This window comes from Pseudophryne corroboree, assembly GCF_028390025.1.
Source record: "Pseudophryne corroboree isolate aPseCor3 chromosome 3 unlocalized genomic scaffold, aPseCor3.hap2 SUPER_3_unloc_74, whole genome shotgun sequence".
Taxonomy (NCBI): domain Eukaryota; kingdom Metazoa; phylum Chordata; class Amphibia; order Anura; family Myobatrachidae; genus Pseudophryne; species Pseudophryne corroboree.
The window spans coordinates 89,339-109,856 of NW_026967568.1; the positions used below are offsets into that span (position 1 = coordinate 89,339).

The 20,518-nt window shown below is 48.5% G+C and overlaps 1 protein-coding gene across 1 annotated transcript in view; it reads left to right on the forward strand.

The window, feature by feature from the left end:
• The window catches only part of LOC134984700 (gastrula zinc finger protein XlCGF57.1-like), a 41,027-nt gene extending 21,772 nt beyond the window's left edge, over positions 1-19,255 (forward strand). Inside the window, exon 3 of the mRNA XM_063950217.1 lies at positions 17,414-19,255. Within this exon, the coding sequence (XP_063806287.1) occupies positions 17,414-19,080 (1,667 nt within the window). The 3' untranslated portion in view covers positions 19,081-19,255. The remainder of the gene's footprint in view (positions 1-17,413) is intronic.
• The last annotated feature ends 1,263 nt before the right edge of the window (positions 19,256-20,518 follow it).

Genomic DNA, 20,518 nt, shown 5'->3' on the forward strand with positions numbered 1-20,518 from the left:
CACTTTCTGTGACAGACGCGTTTAAAGCCTTGTCCACAGTGGGAGGGGATTCCCAACGTACCCTGTCCTGTGTAGGAAAGGGGTATGCCATATTAATTATTTGGGGGATCTGCGGTCTCCCAAGCTTTTCAAAAAACTCATTAAGTTTATGAGATGGGGGGAAAATTTAGAATCTGTTTCTTTCCCTTAAACATGTGTACCCTCGTGTCAGGAACATAGGGTTTATCAGCAATATGCAACACATCTCTTATTGCTATAATCATACACTGAATGCTCTGTCACCTTAGGGTGCAATTTAGCTTCATCAGAGTCCGTGTCGGTAATTGTGTCCACAATTTGTGCTAAGGGACGCTTTTGAGACCCTGACGGGCCCTGTGAGTCGGTCCAATTTGAGGATTGACCCCCTGATGCCTCCCCTGATTCAGCCTTATCAAGCCTTTTATGTAAAGATGCCACACTTGCATTCAACATATGCCACATGTCCATCCATTCCTGAGTCGGCACAACCGACGGGGACACACCACTCATCTGCTCCACTCCTCCTTGGAGAAGCCTTCCACTTCAGACATGTCGACACACACGTACAGACCCCCCCCCCCCCACACACACACACAGGGATATACCTATAAGGGGACAAAAACCCCAACCAGGCCCTTAGGAGAAACAGAGAGAGAGTATGCCAGCGCCCAAATGACACTGGAAAAAACCAGACAGCGCTTTTCTATATTATAACTATCCAATTTCCCACTCACTGCGTTACCAATGTGCCCCTCCTTTCTTTTTCCAGCCTCTGAAGCGTTCAGCAGGCTAGAGTCCGGGGAGCCAGTGTGTGTCATGCAGCTCTGTGGAGAAAATGGCGCTGGTTAGTGCTGAGGGATCAAGCTCCGCCCCCCCCCCCCCCCCCCCCCCCCCCCAGCGGCGGGCTTCGGTCCCTGTACAATTTTCATAAAATGGCGGGGGGATCGTCTATTTGCTGCCTCCGCAGCCTAATTAGACCCTTTATTGCCTAAAACGAGGATTATTGCTGCCCAGGGCGACCCCCCTGCACCCTGCACCCATCAGTGCTGCCTCTGTGTGTTGTGTATGGGAGCAATGGCGCCCAGCTTACCGCTGCGTGCCTTACCTCATGAAGATCTGAAGTCTTCTACTGCCTGAGATGTCTTCTTGTTTCTCATACTCACCCGGCTTCTATCTTCCGGCATCTGTGAGGAGGACGGTGGCTCGGCTCTGGGACGAACCCCAGGGTGAGACCTGTGTTACGACTACGTCTGGAGCTAATGGTGTCCAGTAGCCTAAGAAGCAGAGCCCATCAGTTAAGTAGGTCTGCTTCTCTCTCCTCAGTCCCACGATGCAGGGAGCCTGTTGCCAACAGGACTCCCTGAAAATAAAAAACCTAACAAAATTATTTTTCCACAGAAAACTCAGGAGAGCTCTCTGCAGTGCACCCATTCTCCTCTGGGCACAGAATCTAACTGAGGTCTGGAGGAGGGGCATAGAGGGAGGAGCCAGTGCACACCCATACTAAAAGTTCTTTTTAGGTGCCTATGTCTCCTGCGGAGCCCGTCTATATCCCATGGTCCTTACGGAGTCCCCAGCATCCTCTAGGACGTAAGAGAAAAAGTGTTATGGACAGATGAATTGAAGCTTGAGGTGTTTGGATCATACAGAAGAACATTTGTGAGACTCTGAACAAGTGAAAAGATGCTGGAAGAGTGCCTGACGCCATCTGTCAAGCATGGTGGAGGTAATGTGATGGTCTGGAGCTGCTTTGGTGCTGGTAAAGTGGGAGATTTGTACAAGGTAAAAGGGATTATGAATAAGGAAGGCTATCACTCCATTTTGCAATGTCATGCCATACCCTGTGGACAGCGCTTGATTGCAGCCAATTTCCTCCTACAACAGGACAATGACCCAAAGCACACCTCCAAATAATGCAAGACCTATTTATGGAAGATATACAAACAAATATTTGTGGTAACAGACTGTGCGCTATTAGCAGCCGTGTCCTGTTGGTAATAAAGTGTCACCAACATGTCAATCAACAAGGAAAAAGGCAATTTTACCATACAAGTCAGAGCGCTTCAATTTTATAAATGAATCATTACATATGTCGATTCCGTTTACTTGGATATCACTGTAAGACAACATAAAAATGACAAAGGCATGTAATGAACTGGTCTAGGCGTCCCCAGGAACCGTCATACAGGCAAGTGAGCGATCCACGTGTCCTCCCGTTTCCTCCACCAACGCGTTTCGATAGCTCTAGGCTCTTTTTCAAGGTGTAGGAGGTTGTTGTGCTGTGGGAATATTTATACCCCACTTGATGAACTCCAATTGGTAAACTTGTGTAAAACCTAATACCAGACAAAGACCTACTACTTTCTATGAACCCCATACCCAGTAATGAAAATCCTGTCCGAAAAAGTCCATTCCAGTGTGTCCATTCCCACCCGCAAGGACAGGTTCTAATTTACTGGGTGAAACAGTGTCCGACATTTGTTCCGCTTCCGGCGGAAGGAGGTCAGCGGCATCTCTATCCAATTGTCGAAGGACGTATCCATTAAGGACTTCATTACTTGTCATTCAGTAAATATTATCTATTGTATTAGGTGCAGTTGTGATAAATTTTATATAGGTCGGACCAGTAAGGCTCTAAAGATTAGAATGGGTGAACACCTACGTAATATAAGAAAAGGCTTGGAAGCACTTTGCGCCAGGTAGAGCGCGTTCTACACAGTGCGCCAGGTAGAGCGCGTTCTACGCATTGCACCAGGTAGAGCGCGTTCTACACATTGCAGCAGGTAGAGCACGTTATACACACTGCAGCAGGTAGAGCATGTTATACACATTGCAGCAGGTAGAGCACGTTATACACATTGCAGCAGGTAGAGCACGTTATACACATTGCAGCAGGCAGAGCACGTTATACACATTGCAGCAGGCAGAGCACGTTATACACATTGCAGCAGGTAGAGCTCGTTATACACATTGCAGCAGGTAGAGCACGTTATACACATTGCAGCAGGTAGAGCACGTTACACACATTGCAGCAGGTAGAGCACGTTATACACATTGCAGCAGATAGAGCACGTTATACACATTGCACCAGGTAGAGCACGTTATACACATTGCAGCAGGTAGAGCACGTTATACACATTGCAGCAGGTAGAGCACGTTATACACATTGCACCAGGTAGAGCACGTTATACACATTGCAGCAGGTAGAGCACGTTATACACATTGCAGCAGGTAGAGCACGTTATACACATTGCAGCAGGTAGAGCACGTTATACACATTGCAGCAGGTAGAGCACGTTATACACATTGCAGCAGGTAGAGCACGTTATACACATTGCAGCAGGTAGAGCACGTTATACACATTGCACCAGGTAGAGCACGTTATACACATTGCACCAGGTAGAGCACGTTATACACATTGCACCAGGTAGAGCACGTTATACACATTGCACCAGGTAGAGCACGTTATACACATTGCAGCAGGTAGAGCACGTTATACACATTGCAGCAGATAGAGCACGTTATACACATTGCAGCAGGTAGAGCACGTTATACACATTGCAGCAGGTAGAGCACGTTATACACATTGCAGCAGGTAGAGCACGTTATACACATTGCAGCAGGTAGAGCACGTTATACACATTGCAGCAGATAGAGCACGTTATACACATTGCAGCAGATAGAGCACGTTATACACATTGCAGCAGGCAGAGCACGTTATACACATTGCAGCAGGTAGAGCACGTTATACACATTGCAGCAGGTAGAGCTCGTTATACACATTGCAGCAGATAGAGCACGTTATACACATTGCAGCAGGTAGAGCACGTTACACACATTGCAGCAGGTAGAGCACGTTACACACATTGCAGCAGGTAGAGCACGTTATACACATTGCAGCAGGTAGAGCACGTTATACACATTGCAGCAGGTAGAGCACGTTATACACATTGCAGCAGGTAGAGCTCGTTATACACATTGCAGCAGATAGAGCACGTTATACACATTGCAGCAGGTAGAGCACGTTATACACATTGCAGCAGGTAGAGCACGTTATACACATTGCAGCAGATAGAGCGCGTTATACACATTGCGCCAGGTAGAGCACGTTATACACATTGCAGCAGGCAGAGCACGTTATACACATTGCAGCAGGCAGAGCACGTTATACACATTGCACCAGGTAGAGCACGTTATACACATTGCAGCAGGTAGAGCACGTTACACACATTGCAGCAGGTAGAGCACGTTATACACATTGCAGCAGGTAGAGCTCGTTATACACATTGCAGCAGATAGAGCACGTTATACACATTGCAGCAGGTAGAGCTCGTTATACACATTGCACCAGGTAGAGCACGTTTATACACATTGCACCAGGTAGAGCACGTTATACACATTGCAGCAGGTAGAGCACGTTATACACATTGCAGCAGGTAGAGCACGTTATACACATTGCACCAGGTAGAGCACGTTATACACATTGCACCAGGTAGAGCACGTTACACACATTGCAGCAGGTAGAGCACGTTACACACATTGCAGCAGGTAGAGCACGTTATACACATTGCACCAGGTAGAGCACGTTACACACATTGCAGCAGGTAGAGCACGTTATACACATTGCAGCAGGTAGAGCACGTTATACACATTGCAGCAGGTAGAGCACGTTATACACATTGCAGCAGGTAGAGCACGTTATACACATTGCAGCAGGTAGAGCACGTTATACACATTGCAGCAGGTAGAGCACGTTATACACATTGCAGCAGATAGAGCACGTTATACACATTGCAGCAGATAGAGCGCGTTATACACATTGCAGCAGATAGAGCGCGTTATACACATTGCAGCAGATAGAGCACGTTATACACATTGCAGCAGGTAGAGCACGTTACACACATTGCAGCAGGTTGAGCACGTTACACACATTGCAGCAGGTTGAGCACGTTATACACATTGCAGCAGGCAGAGCACGTTATACACATTGCAGCAGGCAGAGCACTTTATACACATTGCAGCAGGTAGAGCACGTTATACACATTGCACCAGGTAGAGCACGTTATACACATTGCACCAGGAAGAGCACGTTATACACATTGCAGCAGGTAGAGCACGTTATACACATTGCACCAGGTAGAGCACGTTATACACATTGCAGCAGGTAGAGCACGTTATACACATTGCACCAGGTAGAGCACGTTATACACATTGCACCAGGAAGAGCACGTTATACACATTGCACCAGGTAGAGCACGTTATACACATTGCACCAGGAAGAGCACGTTATACACATTGAGCAGGTAGAGCACGTTACACACATTGCAGCAGGTAGAGCACGTTACACACATTGCAGCAGGTAGAGCACGTTACACACATTGCAGCAGGTAGTGCACGTTACACACATTGCAGCAGGTAGAGCACGTTATACACATTGCAGCAGATAGAGCACGTTACACACATTGCAGCAGGTAGAGCACGTTATACACATTGCAGCAGATAGAGCACGTTACACACATTGCAGCAGGTAGAGCACGTTATACACATTGCACCAGGTAGAGCAGGTTATACACATTGCAGCAGGTAGAGCAGGTTATACACATTGCAGCAGGTAGAGCACGTTATACACATTACAGCAGATAGAGCACGTTATACACATTACACCAGGTAGAACACGTTATACACATTGCAGCAGGTAGAGCACGTTATACACATTGCAGCATGTAGAGCACGTTATACACATTGCAGCAGATAGAGCACGTTATACACATTGCAGCAGGTAGAGCACGTTATACACATTGCAGCAGGTAGAGCACGTTATACACATTGCAGCAGGTAGAGCACGTTATACACATTGCAGCAGGTAGAGCACGTTATACACATTGCAGCAGGTAGAGCACGTTATACACATTGCAGCAGGTAGAGCACGTTATACACATTGCAGCAGGTAGAGCACGTTATACACATTGCAGCAGGTAGAGCACGTTATACACATTGCAGCAGGTAGAGCACGTTATACACATTGCGCCAGGTAGAGCACGTTATACACATTGCGCCAGGTAGAGCACTTCTATGATTAAAAAAACAGGACAATAAATGATTCTAAACACATTAGTAAATAATGCATTTTATATATGTAATGGGTTTATGGTGCTGCTATAATAGAAGCACCAGACTGGATTTAGGGGTCATTCCGAGTTGCTCGCTCGCTGCAGTTTCTCTAACGTCCTAAGTGGATGCTGGGACTCCGTAAGGACCATGGGGAATAGCGGCTCCGCAGGAGACAGGGCACAAAATAAAAGCTTGAGTATCAGGTGGTGTGCACTGGCTCCTCCCCCTATGACCCTCCTCCAAGCCTCAGTTAGATTTTTGTGCCCGGCCGAGAAGGGTGCAATCTAGGGGCTCTCCAGAGCTGCTTAGAATAAAAGTTTAGTTAGGTTTTTTTATTTTCAGTGAGTCCTGCTGGCAACAGGCTCACTGCATCGTGGGACTAAGGGGAGAAGAAGCGAACTCACCTGAGTGCAGAGTGGATTGGGCTTCTTAGGCTACTGGACGTTAGCTCCAGAGGGACGATCACAGGTTCAGCCTGGATGGGTCACCGGAGCCGCGCCGCCATCCCCCTTACAGAGCCAGAAGAGACGAAGAGGTCCGGTGAAAGCGGCGGCAGAAGACATCCTGTCTTCAAGACTAAGGTAGCGCACAGCACCGCAGCTGTGCGCCATTGCTCTCAGCACACTTCACACTCCGGTCACTGAGGGTGCAGGGCGCTGGGGGGGAGCGCCCTGAGACGCAATATAAAACACATATACCTTAGCTGGCTAAAGGAATACATCACATATAGCTCCAGGGCTATATGGATGTATTTTTTCCCCTGCCATTTTACACAAAAAAGCGGGAGTTAAGGACGTCGTGAAGGGGCGGGGCCTATCTCCTCAGCACACTGGCGCCATTTTTCCCTCACAGCTCCGCTGGAAGGACGGCTCCCTGATTCTCCCCTGCAGTACTGCATCTGATTCAGGGTAAAAAAGAGAAGGGGGGGCATTTTGGCAGCAAATAACTATATTAACAGCAGCTATAAGGGAATAACACTTATATAAGGTTATCCCTGTATATATATATATATATATATAGCGCTGGGTGTGTGCTGGCAGACTCTCCCTCTGTCTCTCCAAAGGGCTAAGTGGGGTCCTGTCCTCTATCAGAGCATCCCCGGTGTGTGTGCTGTGTGTCGGTACGCGTGTGTCGACATGTATGAGGAGGAAAATGAGGTGGAGGCGGAGCAGTTGCCTGTGTTAGTGATGTCACCTCCTAGGGAGTCGACACCTGACTGGATGATTGTGTTTAAACAATTAAGTGATAATGTCAGCAATTTGCAAAAAACTGTTGACGACATGAGAAAGCCGGCAAATCAATTAGTGCCTGTTCAGGCGTCTCAGACACCCTCAGGGGCCCTAAAACGGCCGCTACCTCAGTGGGTCGACACGGATCCAGATACTGATACTGAGTCTAGTGTCGACGGTGACGAGACAAACGTAATGTCCAGTAGGGCCACACGTTACATGATCACGGCAATGAAAGAGGCATTGAACCTTTCTGACACTACAAGTACCACAAAGGCGGGTATTATGTGGGGTGTGAAAAAACTGCCAATAGTTTTTCCAGAGTCAGATGAAATAAATGAGGTGTGTGATAAAGCGTGGGTTTCCCCCGATAAAAAACAGCTAATTTCTAATAAATTATTAGCACTATACCCTTTCCCGCCAGAGGTTAGGGCGCGGTGGGAAACACCCCCTAGGGTAGATAAGGCGCTTACACGTTTATCTAAACAAGTAGCGTTACCGTCCCCTGATACGGCCACCCTCAAAGAACCAGCTGATAGGAGGCTGGAAAATATCCTGAAAAGTATATACACACATACTGGTGTTATACTGCGACCAGCAATCGCATCAGCCTGGATGTGCAGTGCTGGAGTCGCATGGGCGGATTCCCTGACTGAGAATATTGATACCCTGGATAGGGACAATATTTTGTTAACTATAGAACATTTAAAGGACGCATTGCTATATATGCGTGATGCGCAGAGGGACATTTGTACCCTGGCATCAAGAGTAAGCGCAATGTCCATCTCTGCCAGAAGAGCATTATGGACCCGACAGTGGTCAGGGGACGCAGATTCCAAACGGCACATGGAAGTATTGCCGTATAAGGGGGAGGAGTTATTTGGGGCTGGTCTAACAGACCTGGTGGCCACGGCAACGGCTGGAAAATCCACCTTTTTACCCCAGGTGACTTCACATCAGCAGAAAAAGACACAGTCCTTTCAAACTCAGTCCTTTCGTTCCCATAAGTATAAGCGAGCAAAAGGCCACTCCTTTCTGCCCAAGGGCAGAGGAAGAGGAAAAAGGCAGCATCACGCAGCCGCTTCCCAGGAGCAGAAGCCCTCCCCTGCTTCTGCCAAGTCTTCAGCATGATGCTGGGGATTTACAAGTAGACTTAGACACGGTGGGGGCCCGTCTCAAGAATTTCAACGCGCAGTGGGCTCACTCGCAAGTGGATCCCTGGATTCTACAGGTAGTATCACAGGGGTACAAACTGGAATTCGAGGCGTTTCCTCCTCATCGTTTCCTCCTCATCGTTTCCTCAAGTCTGCTTTACCAAAGTCTCCCTCCGACAGGGAGGCAGTTCTGGAAGCCATTCACAAGCTGTACTCCCAGCAGGTGATAATCAAGGTACCCCTCTTACAACAAGGGAAGGGGTATTATTCCACACTATTTGTGGTACCGAAGCCGGACGGCTCGGTGAGACCAATCTTAAATCTAAAATCTTTGAACACTTACATAAAAAAGTTCAAATTCAAGATGGAATCACTCGGCGGTGATAGCGAACCTGGAAGAGGGCAAGAACCAAGGAACAGTTAGAAGTCGGAGTGGCACTAACTCAGGTAGTGCTAAGACAGCACGGATGGATTCTAAATATCCCAAAATCGCAGCTGATTCCAACGACACGCCTACTGTTCTTAGGAATGATTCTGGACACAGTCCAGAAGAAGGTGTTTCTCCCAGAGGAGAAGGCCAGGGAGTTATCCGAGCTAGTCAGGAACCTCCTAAAACCAGGACAGGTCTCAGTGCATCAGTGCACGAGGGTCCTGTGAAAAATGGTGGCTTCTTACGAAGCGATTCCATTCGGAAGATTCCATGCAAGAACGTTTCAGTGGGATCTACTGGGAAAATGGTCCGGATCGCATCTTCAGATGCATCAACGGATAACCCTGTCGCCAAGGACAAGGGTGTCTCTCCTGTGGTGGCTTCAGAGTGCTCATCTACTAAAGGGCCGCAGATTTGGCATTCAGGATTGGATCCTGGTAACCACGGATGCCAGCCTGAGAGGCTGGGGAGCAGTCACACAGGGAAGGAATTTCCAGGGCTTGTGGTCAAGCATGGAAACATCTTTTCATATAAACATTCTGGAATTAAGGGCCATTTACAATGCCTTAATTCAAGCAAAACCTCTGCTTCAGGGTCAGGCGGTGTTGATCCAATCGGACAACATCACGTCAGTCGCCCACGTAAACAGACAGGGCGGCACGAGAAGCAGGAGGGCAATGGCAGAAACTGCAAGGATTCTTCGCTGGGCGGAAAATCATGTGATAGCACTGTCAGCAGTGTTCATTCCGGGAATGGACAACTGGGAAGCAGACTTCCTCAGCAGACACGACCTTCACCCGGGAGAGTGGGGACTTCACCCAGAAGTCTTCCACCAAATTGTAAACCGTTGGGAAAAACCAAAGGTGGACATGATGGCGTCACGTCTAAACAAAAAACTGGACAGATATTGCGCCAGGTCAAGGGACCCTCAGGCAATAGCGGTGGACGCTCTGGTAACGCCGTGGGTGTACCAGTCAGTGTATGTGTTCCCTCCTCTGCCCCTCATACCAAAAGTATTGAGAATCATAAGAAGGAGAGGAGTAAGAACTATACTCGTGGTTCCGGATTGGCCAAGAAGATCTTGGTACCCGGAACTTCAAGAGATGCTCACGGACGAACCGTGGCCTCTACCTCTAAGAAAGGACCTGCTACTGCAGGGGCCTTGTCTATTCCAAGACTTACCGCGGCTGCGTTTGACGGCATGGCGGTTGAACGCCGGATCCTGAAGGACAAGGGCATTCCAGAAGAAATCATCCCTACTCTGGTAAAAGCCAGAAAGGAAGTAACCGCAAAACATTATCACCGCATTTGGCGAAAATATGTGGCGTGGTGTGAGGCCTACAGAGGAATTTCAACTGGGTCGTTTCTTTCATTTCCTGCAAACGGGACTGTCTATGGGCCTAAAATTAGGGTCCATTAAGGTTCAAATTTCGGCCTTGTCGATATTCTTCCAGAAAGAACTGGCTTCAGTACCTGAAGTTCAGACTTTTGTGAAAGGGGTGCTGCACATACAGCCTCCTTTTGTGCCTCCAGTGGCACCTTGGGATCTCAATGTTGTGTTGAGATTTCTAAAATCACATTGGTTTGAACCATTGTATACGGTAGATTTAAAATATCTCACGTGGAAGGTGTCGATGCTGTTGGCCCTGGCTTCAGCCAGGCGTGTGTCAGAATTGGCGGCTTTATCATGTAAAAGCCCTTACCTAATTTTTCATTCTGACAGGGCGGAATTGAGGACTCGTCCTCAATTTCTACCTAAGGTGGTTTCTGCATTTCACATGAACCAACCTATTGTGGTACCTGCGGCTACTAGGGACTTAGAGGACTCTAAGTTGCTGGACGTTGTCAGGGCCTTGAAAATATATGTTTCCAGGACGGCTGGAGTCAGGAAATCTGACTCGCTGTTTATCCTGTATGCACCCAACAAGCTGGGTGCTCCTGCTTCAAAGCAGACGATTGCTCGTTGGATTTGTAGTACAATTCAGCTTGCACATTCCGTGGCAGGATTGCCACAGCCAAAATCGGTAAAAGCTCATTCCACAAGGAAAGTGGGCTCATCTTGGGCGGCTGCCCGAGGGGTCTCGGCTTTACAACTTTGCCGAGCAGCTACTTGGTCAGGGGCAAACACGTTTGCAAAATTCTACAAATTTGATACCCTGGCTGAGGAGGACCTGGAGTTCTCTCACTCGGTGCTGCAGAGTCATCCGCACTCTCCCGCCCGTTTGGGAGCTTTGGTATAATCCCCATGGTCCTTACGGAGTCCCAGCATCCACTTAGGACGTTAGAGAAAATAAGATTTTACTTACCGATAAATCTATTTCTCGTAGTCCGTAGTGGATGCTGGGCGCCCATCCCTAGTGCGGATTGTCTGCAATACTTGTATATAGTTATTGTTACAAAAAATTCGGGTTATTATTGTTGAGCCATCTTTTCAGAGGCTCCTTTGAATTTATCATACTGTTAACTGGGTTCAGATCACGAGTTGTACGGTGTGATTGGTGTGGCTGGTATGAGTCTTACCCGGGATTCAATATCCTTCCTTATTATGTACGCTCGTCCGGGCACAGTATCCTAACTGGCTTGGAGGAGGGTCATAGGGGGAGGAGCCAGTGCACACCACCTGATATCTCAAGCTTTTATTTTGTGCCCTGTCTCCTGCGGAGCCGCTATTGCCCATGGTCCTTACGGAGTCCCAGCATCCACTACGGACTACGAGAAATAGATTTATCGGTAAGTAAAATCTTATTTTTTCACAGCACAGTGAACAGATTACTACTGCGCATGTGTATGCACCCCAATGCTCAGGCGGGTCGTACAGGTACAAAGCGAATCGTTGCTGAGCGATGGAGTTAACGAAGAATCCATTCGCAATGCCGGTCGCAAGGTGATTGACAGGAAGAGGGCGTTTGTGGGTGGCAATTGACAGTTTTCTGGGTGTGTTTGGGAAAACGCAGGGGTGTCCAGGCGTTTGCAGGGCGGGTGTCTGACGTCCATTCCGGCTCCAAAAAGACAGAAATGATCGCAGCGGCTGAGTAAGTCCAGAGCTACTTAGAAACAGCACAAAATGTTTTTGCAACGCTCCGCCGCACAAGCGATCGCACACTGCAAAGTGAATATACACTCCCCTATAGGCGGCAACTATCTGATCGCTGCGCTGCAAAAAATAGCTAGCGAGCTATCGACTCGGAATAAGGGCCTTAGACGCTACAAAAGTGTTACAGGGGGAGCGAGAGGGTGACAATGCTGCTGGGCTGTTATCATACCGGAGGTATGCATTCAGGATCCCGGCAGCCGTAATACCGACGGCAGAATCCTGACAGCCGCCAGAATACCGATGCCGGCATCCCGAGGAGATAAGGAGATCGACTACGATATCCTGACAGTCAGGATCCTGAAGGTAAGTAGGTACTGCCGCCACAGGTTTAGCGTGCGGAAGGGGGGTTAGGTTTAGGCACACCCAGGGGGGGGTTAGGGTATGGGGTGGGGGAGGTTAGGGTTAGGCTGCAGAGAGGGGGAATAAGGTTAGGCACTAAGGGGGGGAGGTTAGAGTTAGGCTGTGGGTAAGGGGGGGTTAGGTTTAGGTTGTGGGTAAGGGGGGGTTAGGGTTAGGCTGTGGGTAAGGGGGTGGTTAGGCACTGCTGGGGGGAGGTTAGGGTTAGGCTGTGGGTAAGGGGGGTTAGGCACTGCTGGGCGGAGGTTAGGGTTAAGCTGTGGGTAAGGGGGGTTAGGTTTAGGCACTGCTGGGGGGAGGTTAGGGTTAGGCGGTGGGTAAGGGGGGTTAGGTTTAGGCACTGCTGAGGGGAGGTTAGGGTTAGGCTGTGGGTAAGGGGGGTTAGGGTTACGCACTGCTGCGGGGAGGTTAGGGTTAGGCTGTGGGTAAGGGGGGGTTAGGTTTAGACTGTGGGTAAGGGGGGTTAGGGTTACGCACTGCTGGGGGGAGCTTAGGGTTAGGCTGTGGGTAAGGGGGGTTAGGTTTAGACTGGGTAAGGGGGGTTAGGGTTACGCACTGCTGGGGGGAGCTTAGGGTTAGGCTGTGGGTAAGGGGGGTTAGGTTTAGACTGGGTAAGGGGGGTTAGGGTTACGCACTGCTGGGGGGAGGTTAGGGTTAGGCTGTGGGTAAGGGGGGTTAGGTTTAGGCACTGCTAGGGGGAGGTTAGGGTTAGGCTGTGGGTAAGGGGGGTTAGGTTTAGACACTGCTGGGTTAAGGTTAGCGTTAGGCTGTGGGTAACGGGGTTAATTTTAGGCTGTGGGTAAGGGGGGTGGTTAGGCACTGCTGGGGGAGGTTAGGGTTAGGCTGTGGGTAAGGGGGGGTGGTTAGGTTTAGGCACTGCTGGTGGAAGGTTAGGTTTAGGCTGTGGGTAAGGGGGGTTAGGTTTAGACACTGCTGGGTTAAGGTTAGCGTTAGGCTGTGGGTAACGGGGTTAATTTTAGGCTGTGGGTAAGGGGGGTGGTTAGGCACTGCTGGGGGAGGTTAGGGTTAGGCTGTGGGTAAGGGGGGGTGGTTAGGTTTAGGCACTGCTGGTGGAAGGTTAGGTTTAGGCTGTGGGTAAGGGGGGGTTAGGGTTAGGCACTGCTGGGGGGAGGTTAGGGTGTGGGTAAGGGAGGGTTAGGTTTAGGCACTGCTGGGGGGAGGGAAGGTTTAGGCTGTGGGTAAGGGGTGTGGTTAGGGTTAGGCTGTCGGTAAGGGGGGTGGTTAGGCACTGCTGGGGGGAGGTTAGGATTAGGCTGTGGGTAAGGGGGGTGGTTAGGGTTAGGCTGTGGGTAAGGGGGGTTAGGTTTTGGCACTGCCGAGGGGAGGTTAGGGTTAGACTGTGGGTAAGGGAGGTCAGGTTTAGGCACTGCTGGGGGGAGGTTAGGGTTAGGCTGTGGGTAAGTTTGGGCCATGCTGGGGGTAGGTTAGGTTTAGGCTGTGGGTAATGGGGTTAGGTTTAGGCACTGCTGGGGGGAGGTTAGGGTTAGGCGTCCGCAGTGCTGCGATTTAGGATGCCGGTGTGTTTTCTCATTTCTAGCCTTATATGATGAAGCCCTGGCTCAGATCACTTGTATATATGCTTTTGATGGAAGCAGACGTTTTAGGCAGCTTGACAGGATGATCCCAGAAGTAGCGGGTGCACCACAGGTACCAGCAGTGCCTGCACAGTAGATTCATGTTATATTCTCATAGATCCTTAGCTTGGTCTAGTTGTGAATGGCGCTGGGAATATCAGGGAAACTTACTGTAGTGGATGCCTGAAACAACCACTGAGGTCGGGCTACAAGGCATGCAAGGAAAGCCACCACCCAAGTTCAGCCACCCGCTCCAAGGCTACTTACCCTACCCCATAGCACTTACGCTGTCACCGGCGCTCACCTCCCGCCCGCAGCACAGCGTAGAGCAGCCGTAGAGCCGTCTTCACTCTCGGCCCAGCCCCCGTGTGAAGCCGTGGCTGCATGTGACCAGAAGGGGGAGGCACCGCCAGAGGACTGGTAGTGGTAAGGCTCTACCTCCTCTTTACAGGCACGAAGCGCAGTCGATTGAGAGCCAGGAATTGGCTGCAGCGGAGCGCGTCCTCGGGGACCCACACGTTTTTTTAAAAGTGAGTCCCCGTCCTCCGATCTGGGTAAAATATGCGCTATAGCGCGTATTTGCGAACACTGTATGTATGTGTGTGTAACTATATCGGTATGTATGTATGTATGTGTATATATATATATATATATATATATATATATATATATAGGCACTGCAGTGTTATATTTAAGCAACAATGTGTATTTGAGTTGTATTTAAAGTGAAATGCACTTACTTGGTTGTGTGTCCCAGGAGGGGGGAATCCATTACTGTGCAGGCTGTTGGATTCACCTAGTACTTTTCCCCCAGAATGGAATGCCTTCCTCTCTAGCCTCCCACATGGAAGTATCATGGAGCAAGAGAGGAACAGCACAGCTTTAAAACAAGCCAAGTGGTTTTCTGGAGCTCCATAGGGATCACCTAGGCTGCCCATCTCTGGAGCCCAAGTTTAGGCTGGAGATGGTGAGCTGGGAACCCGGGCAGATTCCTGGAAGTAGTTTAGATGGGAAAACTTCCCCCAGCCTCGACTGAGCGTCACCAGGGCAGATACCAATCCTCCACGATGGGGCAGTCAAAGGAGAGTGACTACTCCCCACCATCCGTAGAGGACAATGATAGCTGTGCATGTGGCCAAGGCATGCACATCACATGGGTAAACAATGATTGGTTGAGAACAGCACGGTGGACTTACCCCCTGTGGTATGTGTATTGGAGTAAGATAAAAAGAGGAGGCCTGTGAGCCTCCAGAGGTATTATACCATTTTCACTCTGCTGTAAACATCTTGCTGTATTGCTGTTGCCCCTAGCAATACGGAAGAGTCTTTTTTAAGACTGGCTGAATAAACATCTGCCTCAAGATAACAGCTTAATGTTGTGACCTGCAGCGCTGTGCCAAACATAGTTCCGTTTTCCGACTGTCCAGGGTGCACTTAGCGTCTGCAAGCTCCGCCTCCCGCCAGCTACCGTACAGAGGCCTAGTCCAGCGACTAGTGGTTAGACAGCGTGTCGACGCATACAGAGCAGTACCATGGTTCCAGACTCTGGTGGTGGCAGTGCAGTATCCGCCACCAGCGCTGTGGGTGGTGTCAGTAGTAGGCGGTTACTCACAGTAAGTGGGAATCCCCTAATTGGCCAGATCCCGTGTGACTTAAACATCCATTATGTGACTGGGGCGGGATGTGAGGCAGGGCTAGGGCTTTCATACAGAACCGTCCAGTCACAGAAATTGCTGGCATAGCGGTGGGATAATCCTAGGTGGCTTTTTGGTCACCTGATTAGAGAAGCTGGGTTATTCAGGAGAGGAGTAACTGCAGCGCAGGAGAATGCTCAAGATGGCGAACCTCAGCGGAATGTCCAAGGACGATCTGCAGATCATGTATCAGGAGAAAGGGTGTGGATATCCCTTTCAACGTGTCCAGAAGCATCATGAGGGCAGCACTCGTGAGCTTGGAGGAGTCCCGCCGGGTGGAGGCAGAGAGTGCTAAGGGCGTTGGCAGTGAAGAGGGCGGCCTACCAGTGGACGTTCATACAGAACCGGTGAGACCCACAAGCGCCACCCTCTCTACTAGCTGCAGCCATGTTTCATACCTAGAAGGGCCAGAGGTCCAACGTCCCAGGTGGGGCGACACGGATACCTTAGCAGATCTGCTAGTGGAATTCGGAGAAAGGGCAACGGAGCAAGAGTGCTTGATCATCACCTCACCTCCCAATATCACTGCCGGGCTCCAGTGACTGTGCACAGCCCGCTCTGCCCCCAGCAGTAGCGGAAGAGCCAGTGCTCCCACCTGAGGCAAAAGCGCCTCCAAGTCAGCTATTCGGAGTGTGCAGGAAAGACTGGGCACACTTAGCTCCAGAATATAGCCCGTGGCTTCAGCTGCGTCACTAGGCTGCAGCAGTGAACGGTGTCCAGAGTGAGTGGAGTGAGCGGCTTTAGGGCAGTACGAGTGGGGGTCTGGTCCCAGTGGTGGCTGAGAGCTATCAGGTAGGGTAGATATGAAGCCACGTAGTAATGAAAGCTCCAGAAAGCATGTCTGGTTGGACTCGGTCCCCTCTTATTTATTATTTAAACAGGTGTGATGGGTGTGGTACATCCCTGCAAAGGCAGATCCAATCTCTTTCTCATCAGACTCTGATGTCTTCCCTTCACTCTCACTCAGATGTTCACTGCTGTCAGTAGCACACGTATGAGAAGCAGAAGTATGGCGGCAGCTGTATAGATTCTGATATGTAATTCTCTATCGTACTTACTGTACTCACATCATCCTTATTACTAGTGAGAATATAGAGGTAAGACACTGATGATGGGGGTGTAACAGTGGATTATGACCCAGCAGATGATGATGATTGCAGGGTATTATATGGTGTATTGCATGTAAAGTACCTTGTTCCACACCTACTCTGCTGTAGCAATATACCTTATATAAGGGTGAGTAACACATATACAGGCTTACCAGCGTATGAGCACACACATAAAAGAATGCTACCTTAGCAATGCTTCCAGGAGTAACGTTAGGAGACATTTCTCTGATCCATCAGCTCATATGACTGACGTTATTGTTCATCTAGAATCTCCAATTCATGCGATATGTTCCACATCCATTGTTTTACATTGGTGCTGACATAGGACTTGGCGAGTGACTATATCTCCATTTATACTTCATGGTTAGTTACCAGTACAAGAGGTAGAGATATATCTAAGTCTTATTATAATATTACATTTGTTATTGTGAGTTTTCTCAGGAGGGTGAACACAATGATAGTCTGAGACACAATATTATAAAGCCTTCATTAAAAATTATGTTTTATTATACACACACATTTACAATTAAATGTCCCAGAGAGTCATCTTCTCCTATTGTTTACAAGATTAATATTGTTACAGAAAATGTCACATTTCCATAATGTATTTTATTTCCAGCAGATGGACACACACTCAGGAATATCTCAGAAGGACATCTAATGTTATCCCCGGATTGTGACATAAAAGATAATGACAGTAGACAGGATTCTCCAGGAGATAATACCATTATCCCAATGATACATCCAGCTCTATCAGCTGATCCCCCTGATCCTGGAGAATGTTCTCCTGATCACTCTGATATTGGTGCATCTGTTACAGCTCTGACAGTAGATACAGTGTTTCCCTGTTCTGTAGATGCCAAATGTTTTACACAGAACACAAAACTTATTACCCATCAGCCAGCTAAGGCAGGTGAGAGGCCATTTCCATGTTCTGAGTGTGGGAAATGTTTTACACAAAAATCAGGTCTTGTTACACATCAGAGAAGACACACAGGTGATAGGCCATTTCCATGCTCTGAGTGTGGGAAATGTTTTATCTGGAAATCAGAACTTGTTAAACATCAGCGAAGTCACACAGGTGAGAATCCATTTCCATGTTCTGAGTGTGGGAAATGTTTTTCATACAAATCACATCTTGTTATACATCAGAGAAGGCACACAGGTGAGAGGCCATTTTCTTGCTCTGAGTGCGGGAAATGTTTTACCTGGAAATCACAACTTGGTACACATCAGCGAAGTCACACAGGGGAGAATCTATTTCCATGTTCTGAGTGTGGGAGATGTTTTACAATCAAATCATGTCTTGTAAAACATAAGAGAATACATACTGGTGAGAAACCATATTCCTGTTCTGAGTGTGGGAAATGGTTTACATACAAAACTACTCTTGATGCACATAAGAGAAGTCACACAGGTACATCACCATTTCCATGTTCTGAGTGTGGGAAATATTTTGCACAGAAATCACAACTTGCTAGACATCAGAGAAGTCACACAGGTGAGAGGCCATTTCCATGTTCTGACTGTGGAAAATGTTTTGCACGGAAATCACACCTTGTTACACATCAGCAAAGTCACACAGGTCAGAAGCTATTTCCATGTCCTGAGTGTGGGAAATGGTTTGCACAGAAATCAGGTCTTGTTAAACATCAGAGAAGTCACACAGGTGAGAAGCCATTTCCATGTCCTGAGTGTGGGAAATGTTTTGCACGGAAATCAGATCTTGTTATACATAACAGAAGTCACACAGGGGAGAATCCAATTTCTTGCTCTGGGTGTGGGAAATTGTTTGCACAGAAAACAGATCTTGTTAAACATCAGAGAAGTCACACAGGTGAGAAGCCTTTTTCTTGCTCTGAGTGCGCAAAATGTTATACTCGGAAATCATATCTTATTATACATATGAGAAGTCACACAGGTGAGAGGCCGTTTCCATGTTCTGAGTGTGAGAAATGTTTTGCACACAAATCAGATCTTGTTATACATAACAGAAGTCACACAGGGGAGTATCCAATTTCTTGCTCTGAGTGTGGGAAATGTTTTAAACGGAAATCAGAACTTGTTATACATCAGAGAAGTCACACAGGTGAGAAGCCATTTCCATGTTCTGAGTGTGAGAAATGTTTTGCACTCAAATCAACTCTTGTTAGACATCAGCAAACTCACACAGGTGAGAAGCCATTTTCTTGCTCTGAGTGTGGGAAATGTTTTGCACACAAATCACATCTTGTTAGACATCACAAAAGTCACACAGGTGAGAGGCCATTTCTTTACTCTGAGAAATAAATCAGCTCTTGTTGCACACAATAGACCACTCAGGTGAGGAGCCATTTTAATCTTCTGGAGTATAGTTATCATTGCCATGCATTGTTCTTCAAGTTTCTTATCCTATCTCCTATGCTTTTTGCAATATACATGCTACCGCAGGGTGAAATAATCAGATGCCATGTCCTCATCTACCACTGCTATGCAGATGGACCTGTCTCTTGCTCCGGGTAACCCAGTACCAATCCTAAATGGTTGTGTAGCTGAGCTCCAGGTGTGGGTGATGCCAGTTGGCTGTGATTCAGTTCTGGTGAAACAGGTCCTTCTGATAGAAGCTCACCAACAAAGGGCAGGGCTACAGCTCAGCTTTGTTACCAACCAGACTTATGCTTGTGTGTTCAGAGTTACAAAATGCTGATCATGTGCGGAATATTGGTGTCCTGGAAGGCGGAGTGACACTTAGACATCAGTTATCAGCCACAATCAGATCCTCATCTGAGGAACATAGCCAGACTCCAGCACTTATTTCCCTCAGAAGATCTACCTACAGTCATACATGTACTTGTATCATCACACATAGACTACTGCAATGTGCTCTACCTTGGTCTCCCAGCAATAGAATTGCACCGCTTGTAGCTTGTACAGAATACAGCAGCCAGGCTGTTACCTAACCAGCCCGTTCCTGCCACATAACACCCATTCTCTGCTCCCTTCACCGGCTGCCTGTAAGATGGTGACTCTGTGCCTAATTCAGGTTGGATTGCAGTGTGCGATCCAAATGGAATTATTGAGGAAAAAGTTGCGGGCTCATCCTGCGCATGCACCTGCATTTTCTGTTGAGGGGCCGCAGAAAATGCGATTGCCTGTCAGGCAGACGCAGTCATGGGTGGGCGGGCAATGCTCCATTTCCAGGAAGGAGACTGATCCGTGTGGCGCGAACGAAGGGCAGAGGCAGACAAACAGGCATGATCACGGTGGCTGTGTGACATCAGATGCAGCCACCATGATTGAGAAGAATGCGGCAGGCCTCCTGAAGGTGCAGCTATGATGCGGCAGCAGGAGGCTTCACTAACTTCTACGATAAAGCAGAAATTGTGAGGCAATCGCATTTTCTGCTTCATCAGGTGTGAGGCGGCGGTCAGCATGCTAGGTGGCCTTGCCCTGTGATGGGCGGCCCCCAGCGCGCTAGGTAAAGGATTGCTAATTCTGCTGATTAGCAGCATCTGCAATCCTTACTGAATTAGGCCCGCTATTAAATAATCTTACTGACTCTCCCAGCCTTGCATGACCATGGTACCAGAAGCAGCTTCTGCCTCCGTACTGCCCGGGCTTCCATCTGTTGATGAAGGACTGTTAGCAGTACCATAAATTCCCAAGCAGTGCTTAGATGTCGGGGAGACAGGGTGGGTGGCAGTAGTGCAGTAGCGGGGGCTGCTGGAGGCAGTGTCTAAGTGGTAAT